Here is a 10,939-nt window from a genome sequence, read left to right as displayed (position 1 = left end):
AACCCCAAACCCCAAACCCCAAACCCCAAACCCCAAACCCCTGAGAAACAGAATAAGATTTTTATTCCGGGACTCTTTAATTAAGCGAAAGGAGCCCATCCGCTCCACATACGACCCAATAAATCCTTGTTGGTGGCAAGATTCATCAATTCATTGGTGACCTGACGAACACTCAAGGGACTTTCATGGTGCAATTTCTGGTATTTTTGGGTGATTTTGAAAAATTTTTCGTAATATGGCTTTTGGGCATGCCTTGAGCTTTCTAATTCTTCAAGAATAATGCTGACTGGATCTGCCCCAGTTAATTTTCGATTGAATTGGTCAACTTTCCATCGGACGAACTCTTCTTGAGTTCTCGTGACGTTCATAATGCGGTTGTAATGAGCCCACTTCTCAATTGGGTCATTCAAATAGACCTCGATATAATCGTTGAGACAGTCTGCATTCTTCCGAAGGAGTTCAAATGCTTTTTCAAAAATTATCCTAAAAGTGCCTTCAATTTCAAAAGGATAACCCAGGGCCAGAAAAATTTGAGTCAATCTGAAAGGAACAACTTCTGGGAAAGTCCCATGGACAGAAAATCCGAAAGTTTGTCCAAAATCAATTAGAGAAAAATGGGTTCCTTCAACAATCATAATATTTTCTAAATGACGATCTCCGACACTGACCAAATATCCAGCAAGGCAGCAAAGAGCGTACTCAGTCAATAGCATGTGTCTTTTTTGGAAAAACATACCTGTGTGACTTGACTCAGAAATTAAGGCATATTTTAAAGAATTAGCTTGAAAAAGATTCATTTCTCTGTCCATTTCTTTAATAATTTCGTTGCTTTCCAACTGCAACAGCTCAAAATGTTTCTCCTTATAATCGGATTTCAATTCATTTATGAATTTGACGCGATGGGTCATCGCAACTGACTTTAACACAGACTGATAGGATTCTTTTTCCAAAACCCCCTTCAAAGTCCGGCTTTCTGGAACCCATTCGATCATTGCGAAATTTTTTTGAAGAGGAAGAACCTCGTAAGTCATCAATTTAGGCAGATTTTTATCTCCTTCTTCAAGCAATGCATTGAAAATACTAAAAATCGTCATAATTCGGGCATCTTCCTGCAGATCTTCACCGTACTTGACCAAAACCGAACGGGCCTTGTTATCTGAGCAAATAAATGTTAGTTTTTTGGGTCTAAGCACTGAATTCATTGCATAAATATTCGTGTATAAATCAACAAGTCTGACATTATTCTTCTTAAAGGGGTAGAATAACTGCTTATTGGTGTTGAAAATGATTGAAAACCTAGCTAGAGCTGGACTGAAATATGCTGTATCCACTTTTGGGTTAACATATCTGACTCTGATCATATTCTGGATATGACTGTACAGTAATTTTATCGCGTCCAATACTCGCTGAGAATTTCCAGTCTGGCATAATTCGATAAGACTGGAGATTTGGGGCGATAATCCTTGGAGAAAATCTGCATGGACCTGAGATTTTGAGACTTTCTGTTGTTCTCTGAACAGCAGCTCGTTAAGCTCGGAACTTAGATTGATCATGGCTTCAGGGGTGTTTTCTTCGTAATTTTGCATAAAATCCCTCAAATAATCTCCAAGTATTATCTCGGGATCTCTCAACGATAGAATTTCACTTAAAAAGAAGAAATAAGGCTCCAAAAACTGTTGGACTTCAGAAATTGCTTCCTGGACCCATACAACGTTTTGTTTAAAAAATAAAGGACAAGAAAGAAGTTCTGGAGAAAGTTTTGCAATGCTAAAAATCAATTGTCTAAGATAAAAAATAAGTTTGGGAGAAGTGGTTCCCAAACTGACCAGTTGAGGAATCCAGTCGAGGAAGACTTCAGGATCAATCGCATTTAAGAACCTTCCAAAAATTTCTGGACAATGGTCAGGAAAATGTTTGACGACTTTAAGAAAAAAGGGCATTTTATGGTGAATTTTAATTCTTCCATATCTCTTATAAAGAGCCAAGGCGCTATCCAGGTAAAATTCAAGAATTTTTCCAAGCTGGTTTGTCTTTTCATTAGACATTTCATAATCAATTTGAGTTTTGGCCAAATGGGAAATGACTTTATGAACAATTCCGATATCAGAATCATTGGAAAAAGGAACTGATGCAGCCAATTTTTGCAATTCTTCTTTTTGGTCAAAGGATGAATTGGCAGGATATTTTAGGCTTTCGAGTTGAGAAAAGTAGTCAACAGAGATGGCTTGAAACTTTAATCTAATGGTTGAGTCTTCAATCATCCCAAATATTTCATCAAATCGTTTTGAAAAGTTAAATTTTGTTAAACTTCCTGTTAATTTCAGTCTTGCGAGGTCCACTTTGGTAATAATTTTGCCAAATTTATACAAAAATTCATCTCTGGTTTCGTCAATGGAAATTTCTTCTAAGATTTTTTGAGCCTTTTGGAGATTGTTTGTTTTTAGGAAGAATCTGACTAAACCCAACTGATTCAGAGCCTTTGTTTCTCTGATGAAGGAGGTATCGAAGCTCTTATAGTATTGAGACATGGCAGAGCAAAGTCTGTTGAGTTCTTGATAGCGGTCAAATATAATTTCCTCAGACAGCCCTTTTATCGAGCAGGGCTTCAAAAGCGAAGCCAATTCTTCTGCTTGTTCGTAATCCTGCAATTGTGGATTCTTTGTCATGAATTCGATTATTTTATCTGTGATTGTTGCTGTTTGTAGTCGATACAGTGTCTGTTGGAAATTCAGTCCAATTTTGCAATCCTCACGAATCGTTTCCTTGTTCACTTCTGAAAAGTAGCGGGCTCGATTGAGGTCGCTTTGAGACAGCCAGAAAATGGACAAAGTATTGGCAAAACGGCGTTCAAAATTTTGACGTTCAGAGTTATTCTCACAAATATCTTGTATTACGTCCACAAATTGACTAGAATATTTAGGCTCGTATAGAAGGGCTCTCAAAAGTTGATCTTGTTTTGAAACCGAAAGCTGAGAAAAATTTCTAACATAAATATTCTGATTTTCATCGATTTTAACATTCTGAGAGTCATTTTCAGCAATTTGGAGGATAATTTCATCCCAGTGCTGAAGTCGGGTGAAGCATTCTCTGCGTTGAGTGGAAATCAAAGTGGCAGCCGCTTCTGAGCACTGCTTAGTGTCGATTTTGCTCAAAACTTCAAAAACTTCCAAAAATTCTTTATTTGAATCAATTGCATGTAATTTCACTTTTTTGGGAAGCAAGGCTTGACTCAACGGAGCGAATAGGGACTCCTGGTCAGGCAGCAAGGAAATATAATTATGAATAATGCTGCGATTCAATGTCAAGTCAATTATTGGCTCAGTGAAATCTGAGGTTTTCACTCTTTTCATTCCCGATTCCCCTCCGGGAACAAAGTCTGGATCCATATTCCTTTCCATCAGAGGCTTAATCAAACACTCTTTGTTTTTCTTCATTCTGCTGAGTCGGCTCAAATACTCTTCGTTGAACAGAACCAGCAGCGGTGTCTGGACACAGCCATTGATTTTCTTTAAAAGATAGTCATTTGTTGAAATAACCAGCTTCTTTTTCCTCCAAGAGTTGTAAAACAGGCTGACCATGCTTTGCGATTCTAATTGATCAACTGGCTGGCTTAAATGAACCCTTTCGTACAGATGGACCAATGACTGAGTGAATTGAATCTTGTCTCCTCTGCGCAATGTCGATAGCATATCAAACGAGAAAATCTCAAAAATGTGAGCTGAGGCTTTTTTTCCAGATCTCAAATAATCCCAGAGCATCTCACAGATATTTGAGCCCTGAATTTTTGTCCGTCGTTGAGCCTCATTCTTGGTCTGAGTTCTTGAAAATTTCTTCAAAAAGACTTTCGGCATGATATCAGTGCTCTCTTTTGAAAATCTTTGGTTGGATTTGTTCAGAGTGAATTGAGCACGTCCAATGGAGCTCAGCATCAAGGCCTCCAAATTTTCTTCTTCTTTGAGCTCTTGTTCGATGTCTTCGAGCGTTAGATTTTCCTCGAATCTTTTTTGAATTTGGTTGGGTTTATCGCTCTCATAGGGAATTGATCTGTAGCTCAAGTCAGTTTCGGTTTTAGAAGTAACAGCGTGGTTCAGGCAGTGTGAACAGCCTGAAACTTGTGCGACAAGTTTGGGACTGAAAATTGCCAATTTGCTGAGTATAAAGGCATTCAGTGAAAGGAAGGAGTCCTCAACGGAAGAAAGCTTGTTGATGACTTCACAAAGACGCGGAAGATCTGAAAATCTTCCGAAAAAATCGACTTCTGTCATTTTAGTACAAAAGTCTCCAAAAGAGTCTGTCAATTTTATGTTAATCACAAAGAGATGGCAGATCGTTTCATCAGAAAGATTCAGCCGAATGCTCACCTGGAGTAAGGATTTAAATAGAGAACCGAGTTCATTGATGAGATAAGACTCTTTTGGGAAATCCTTCCAAATGGCCAGGGCTTGCTTATAAATCACGTCAAAATAGGCTCCATTATCGATTGGGAGAATTCCCGAAAGTCTATTGACAATAAGCATTCCTATATACGCACATTTGATGCGAGCCGCAAGCGGGAGAAGATCCAGAATATCACTGATGAAAAATCTGACTTCTGCCTTATCACTCTGATCAACCGAGGAGAGTATATACTTGAACGTACACAAAGTATAAATTATGTAAGTTCGGTTACAGGCTCTGAACACTGATAAAATCGTCTGTCTAAGGGGCTTTTGTCGGAGATAAAAACTTGGGTTTTCCGAGCTGATTTTATTCAGAAGAACCACCAGACGCAAGCAAAGTCGGGGAAATTGGTCGAGCAATCGGACACTGAAATTCTCGCCATTTGAGCACTTAAAGTCTGAAAAAAGCACCTGCTTTAGCTCCATTTTTCCCAATAAGGAACCAAGAATTCTGACAAGATTATTGGAATTGACTTTACAGAGTTCTAAAAGATATTTTTCGTATTTGGGAACAAGATAAACCCAGTTTGGAGGGAAAAGAGGGAATTTTTCATCAACGAGAACTTTTAGGATGGAAACGCCAACGATCTGCCAAACATGGCTTCTCTGATCGGGATTTATAAATTTCAGGAGATTGGTCATGTTTACAGGGATTTTGTTTCTAAAGAGTTTGAAAATTTGGGAAAAGATCTCCAAATTACTTTCAAAGACAATTTTGCTGGTGTCTCCCAGCTTTCTCATCAAACAATCCAGTAAGGATTCACATAGGGCATTGTGTTTTTCCAAAAACTCATCGGTTAACTCTCCTTGAGCGAACTCAACTATGAGACTGCAGATATCTCTGAAAAAATAATGAAACCCGACACCTCCATTGTCAGCCAGGCATAGATATCGCATTAGTGCCGGAATCCATTTTTTTGAAGTAACGCTTTCGCGAAAAGTTAGGATAATTTTCAAAATAAACAATTCCGCAAGAAGATTCTTCATTGGATGCTCCAGCACTCCCAAAAATAGGTTAATTACTTCCTCTGTTCCCTTTTCATCAAGCAAAACTGAAAAAAGTTCTAAAAAACGGGGCATACATGGATGTTGATTCAAAATATCCATCTCAAATTGCGTTCTGCTCAACTGGTTAAACGTGTTTGTGATAAAATTGGAGACAGACGATTTTATTCCTGAAAAAGTTGAAACTGCTCCACCGAAGGCTCTGACATCACCGTGGGAGGATACTCCTTTGAAAAGGCCTGCATAATCACAAGTCTGCGGTAGAACAAGCGAACTGGAATGAGACACTTGGTTGAGGTCTCCTTTATTGCTGTCATCAGTGTCATTATACCAGTTTAATTGGAGTTTCTTTGATTTGAAGTTTGTTAGCACTTTAAAGTCAGGATAATCAGACATTTGAAAAAGAGAAGCAAAAATCAGCTCATCTTCCTGGACTAGAATTTGTTTGACGATAGAATCAGCGGATTTTCTTGTTTTAAGCACTATAACAACTAAGAAACCAAAAATTTCTGAATAAAGCTCTTTTAAGAATTGCTGGATTATTTCAAATTCTGAATTTTCTCTTTCTTGAACTGTCAAGCATATTTGACTCATTCTTTGAATATTTTCAAAATGTTCCCAGCCCTTTTCAATAAAAAATTGAATGAATTCAGAAAAATAATCAAAAATGGAAATTCGTCCGATTCTACCAAATCCAATTTGAAGGATGCTGAATATAGTCTTTATCTGGAATAAATGTTGGATAAAATCTGAAGTTAGAGCAAATTCAAGAGTGTTCAGGCTTTTAAGCCATTTGACAGTAGTTTTTGTCAAGACTTGTAGCCATATTTGTTCGGGAATTTGCATTAGCACGGTTTTCAGACAGTTTTCAAGAACGCAATTTAATTTATCAGGAGCGGATTCATTATTTATAAAACTATCAAGCAAGGCCAGGAAATTCTCAGGCGAACAAGACAGTAAAGAAATTTGAGAGCATTGCTCTTGAAAAATGGCGGTGAATTTCTGGTTTTCAATCTCAAAAAGAAAATATAGTCCTTGGATCAACTTCACTTCTCCAGAATGGACAATCAATTCGAGCAGGGAAGAGGAAGTTTCCGTGACTGTTTCGAATTCCAAAGAGTTTGATGAAAGCAAATGGAAATTTGTCCCGATCTTTGCAGCGAAAGTTTTTTTAAAAGTAGAAAAATTATCAATAAGAAACTGACATACATTTTCGTATAATTTGGCCAGTCTGAACAAAGTCGCATGATTGTAAATGGAAAAATCCATAAAATGCCCAAGACGGTTCAAAAAGTATTCCAAGCTGTTATTTTTAAACTCAATTTTCCGAATCGCCAATTTGAACACGAGTTCCAGAAATTCATTAAAAAAGATTTTCTCACGCTCGGACCTATCGCTGAAGCTTGTCAAGTCAATTGATAAGGAGAGACCAAGCTCAAAATGCTCAAGCAATTTATCGGCTTGCTTTAGATGTTTTTGAGCTATCAGACTTTCAAGGACCAAACTGCACCTTTGGCTTGGCTCGTGGCATTTAAGCAGGACTGGAGCCAATTTTTCGGTCAGACATAAATCAGTGTCAGCATGGATGATGCTCATCGGGACTTTTTGGGCAAAAAAACCAAGAAATGAGACTAAAGTCTTGCATTTTTGAACATCAATGCTCATTTCATCGCGGGAGCGCAAGGTTTTGGTGATAAAATTCTCGATCTTCTCAATAACTGACTCATCGAGTGTCTTCTTCAACTGGCTTTGCCTAAAAAAGGACTTCAATCTCGAAAATGTCTGCTTGAAGACATCGATCGGAACATCTCCGCCAGACGCATTGAAATTGGTTAAAACTGGATGATTGAGAAGTTTTTTGGCCAACTCCTCCAATGTGTCGGGACAGGCTTTGATAAGAAGTCTGATCGCTCTGTTAAAATGAACTTGATTTGGGAGTTTTTCAACATTAAATAGATCTAAGAGATAGTCAGATTTGAATTCTTTGAGTTGAAATACCTCTCGAATGATGGCGACGTCCTCAAGCTCAATCAAACTGAGAAAATAGACCAAAAAATTTTTTTGGTTTAATTTCCAGTTTGCATTTTCAGGATCCATTGTGAACTGAATCAGAGTTCTCTTTTCGTTAGTGTCTTCCAGACTGAAGCATTCTGATATTTTGTGTCTCAGTGGAACGATTTTGAAAAGAGCCTGCAAAATCTTAAATCTATCCAGAAAAGTCTCAGAAAACTTTTGGTTGAAAATTTGCAGAAAAATGTAATGGTAGTAGCTGTCTTCGTTCAGAAGGTGAAAAATTTGCTCGGAGTTGATGGCCAGTTCAAGATTGACAGCAATGCTTCCTAGGTCTTTGTAAATTCGACTCATTGTTTTCGGACTGACGTGATGGTCCTGCTTCACATGCTGGAAAACCTCCAGAAAAATTTCAAGCGAGCGATTTAAAAGGACATTCCCCTTGGGCTGAGATCTTATGATGATTTCCAGAAGAGAGACTTGGAACGACTGGAGGTATTCATTTTGTTTTTGGTGAGAAAGTCTTAAAAAATCCAGCATTGTCTCCAGAGTCTCTTTTCCCGTCTGCGCCTGGCTCAAACAAGAATTCAGTAAATTGCTGACTGAATCCAAAAAAGCACTGTTGTTGAAATTGGATTCTTCCAGGTCCTTGGTGTAAAAGTGTTTCGTAGAGTCCAAAAACGAGGTGATTCCTTGAGTTTTGCCATTTTCCTTCGAAATCACGGCCCTCAACATCATTCCTGCAATGGCCGTAATCTGTTCGCTTTGCAGACTGGGCTCCTTAAAGGACTTGCAAAGCAATTCAAGGCATTTTCTCAAAATGAATTCCAAAATTGCCGTTCCTTGCTCGTCGTGGGCGGCCGTGAAGATGTCGCAAATTTTTGATGCAAAAAAGTGAATTTTTTGAAATATTGCCTCCACTGAGAGCTCGTTTTGCTTCGCCAGCAGGGAATCGATGTGATTTCTCACCAATTCGGCAACCGGGAGTTTCAGAGCCAGGCTTTGTCCCACTGGGAGGCTCAGATGGAAGTGCCCGCACTCAACGTGGACTTCTGCGGACTTTGTCGCATCCTCGCTCCTGATATCCGGAAACCTTTGTGCAAGATAAATGATTCTGTCGTTTAAAGCCTTTTTGGTGTCAGCAGCCGAGCACAGCTGCATATATTCAGCCGTGGCATTTGTTTTTTTGTCCTTCTGGCTCATAATTTTCAGCAACGTCTGGCAAATTCGATAGTTAAAGCCAGGTTCCGATTTCGCCTTGAAAAGCATTTCCAGGGCATCTAAGCACTCCGAAAGCAGTCGTCCACTCGGACACTGTTGAAGGAACGTGATGACATTTAGCCTCAAAATCCTCAGCGTATCCTCGTCCTGGCAAATTCGGATACAGCCGAAGCAAAACTCGTGAACACAGTCCACCAGTTCCTCCGGGTATTTCTCTTTATTCTCCTCAACTATTGCCATCACTGTCTTCAGAGAACGGAGTTTTACTCTTGAGTTCTTGATTTCAACTTTGATGCAATTCAGCTTCATCAAGGTGGACAAAGTCCTCAAGTAGACGAAGTTGAGGGGATGCTTCTTGAATCTGAGTTCTGTAAAGTTGTAAATGTTCAAAAGCTCTGTGCCCGCTCTTCCAAGAAGCCGGAGAACGTCAGGCGACTCAATCAGGCTCATGAATATAAAATTCGCGTTGAAAAAGTCTCGAGTTTGCTTCTTTTTTCGGACGCTGAGAGGGTCGAGTGCGGAAATGCCTTTTGTGGCCTGGTTCTGGGCCAAACTCTGGAGATATTTCAGAAATTCAGCCATCATTATGATCTGTCTCTCGGGGTGTAGATGAAGCAGGAGCGTGTCAAGGAACAAGTCCACAAAGAGTCTTTGGTGCTCCCACTCGAAGGCCAATGTGTGTCTGTCCATCGAATTCAGCATTGAAACGATAAAATTCTTGAAAATCAGCCTGTTGTAGTCGATGATGGGAAGAGAGCTCAGAAAGCCCGAAAAGCACTCGTGTAGTTCCTTGATGTAAGGAGGGAAAAAATTAGGAAGATATCGAGTGGCCAAATCAGCTATTCGCTGAATATATCTGACTTTTGCATCCGATAAACTCGAGGTCTGGTTTAATATGAACCCGAGTGCCTTGAAATAGCCGGCGAGCTGTCTTTGGTTGAAAAGAATGGCCTTGAAATTCTGGGGATTGCGTTTGTAATCAAAATTCTCAAAGCGGTCGAGTTTTCCAAAAAGCGTGGTCTCGGAATTTTCAATCAGGAATTCCAGATCTTGCTGGACTCTGACCTCTCCGAAAAATATCCTGGCCGCCGGAGCCATTACCCCGAACGCCTGGAGAGCTCCCATGAGGAAAACCGGATCTTCGTCATTTTGCACGACTACCTTCAACCTCAACATGAGTCCCGGCAGGATCTCTCTGAAATACGGGCTCGTCTTTTGCTTGCACATGATGTCGGACAAGGACTTACAGAGTTTGATAAGAGTTTCCGATGCCATGCTCTTCAGACCGCGGTTTTTCGATTTCAAATGCTCAAAAAACAAGTCGAAAATTTCTTTTTCCTTCCCCAAAATTGCTTCTCCGATAAAGGGTATAATTTTGCCAAAGAGCTTCAGACAACACATCACCATTTTGTAATTCGGGACATCTGGAATGACGTGCATGCCTGCAAATAAAAGCCTGAAAATGCTGGCCTTTTGCTCGTCTTCGAGAGTGACCAGATTGGCAAAGAGTCCGAGACCCTTTAGCTGGCCCAGCATCACAAGCACTTCCGGCTTTTTGCTCGAGAATGAAGTCTCTAAGGCAACTAAAACCTGGGAAGTCAGGGATTTCCCATACAGCTGGAAAAGCGACGAATATGTTCTCACAAGACTTCCAAGAATGATCCAGACATTTTTTTTTATTGAGGCGGGATTGGAAAATTCAGTCACTTCGTTTCGCAGCGAAAGGTAGAATTCTTGAAGAGGGAGATTGTCTTCGGCTGATCCTGCCACGGAATTTTTCAGCAACTTCTGCACCACCTTGAGACAAGCCTCTTTGATGTCTGCTGAGTTTTGACAGTGAAAGAACTTGATGAATTTTCTCTTATTAGCCAACGAAGATGCAGTTGAAGTGAGGTCCGGCGAATTCCGGGAATTGCTTGACGAAATCAGCTTGAAAGCTGCAGATTGCTTTCTTAACGGATTTAACGAGTGCGTCTTTAGACGCGTTCTTGCTTTCCAGATATTCCATCAGGCTCATTTCGGATCCGAAGAGCTTTGTGGCAAGCAGGGCCGCGATTTTCGGATTTTGGTTGGCCTCCTTGAGAAATCCTCTAAAAGAGTCGTTGAGAGCTTCGACGTCGGTGATTTTCGTTTCCAAGACATTGGCAACCACATAATCGATTTCCTGGTCCATTTATAGCGGTTTTTTTAATTTTATGGTGGGCAGGGAATTAGCCTAAGATATAGGGGTTTGGGGTTTGGGGTTTGGGGTTTGGGGTTTGGGG

The 10,939-nt window shown here is 40.0% G+C and overlaps 1 protein-coding gene across 1 annotated transcript; it reads right to left on the bottom strand.

The window, feature by feature from the left end:
• Positions 1-80: 80 nt before the first annotated feature.
• Positions 81-10,848, bottom strand: LOC143472587 (uncharacterized). The gene is made up of 2 exons (XM_076969989.1): positions 10,549-10,848; positions 81-10,472 (listed from the first exon to the last, which is right to left on the bottom strand). Exons 1-2 carry the CDS (start codon positions 10,846-10,848, stop codon positions 81-83), a joined length of 10,692 nt encoding a protein of 3,563 aa, XP_076826104.1.
• Positions 10,849-10,939: the final 91 nt, after the last annotated feature.

The sequence above is a fragment of the Clavelina lepadiformis genome, unplaced genomic scaffold (genome assembly GCF_947623445.1).
Source record: "Clavelina lepadiformis unplaced genomic scaffold, kaClaLepa1.1 scaffold_335, whole genome shotgun sequence".
Lineage (NCBI taxonomy): Eukaryota > Metazoa > Chordata > Ascidiacea > Aplousobranchia > Clavelinidae > Clavelina > Clavelina lepadiformis.
Note: the sequence above shows the minus strand (reverse complement) of the source record. Positions and strands in the feature narration are given on the sequence as shown.

Excerpts from the sequence above, each read along its gene's own strand:
- LOC143472587 (XM_076969989.1), bottom strand. The coding sequence starts at position 10,848 with ATGGACCAGGAAATCGATTATGTGGTTGCCAATGTCTTGGAAACGAAA. Across the intron at positions 10,473-10,548 it reads CTCACTTCAACTGCATCTTC|GTGGTGCAGAAGTTGCTGAA; the intron begins GTTGGCTAATAA and ends GCTTGTCTCAAG.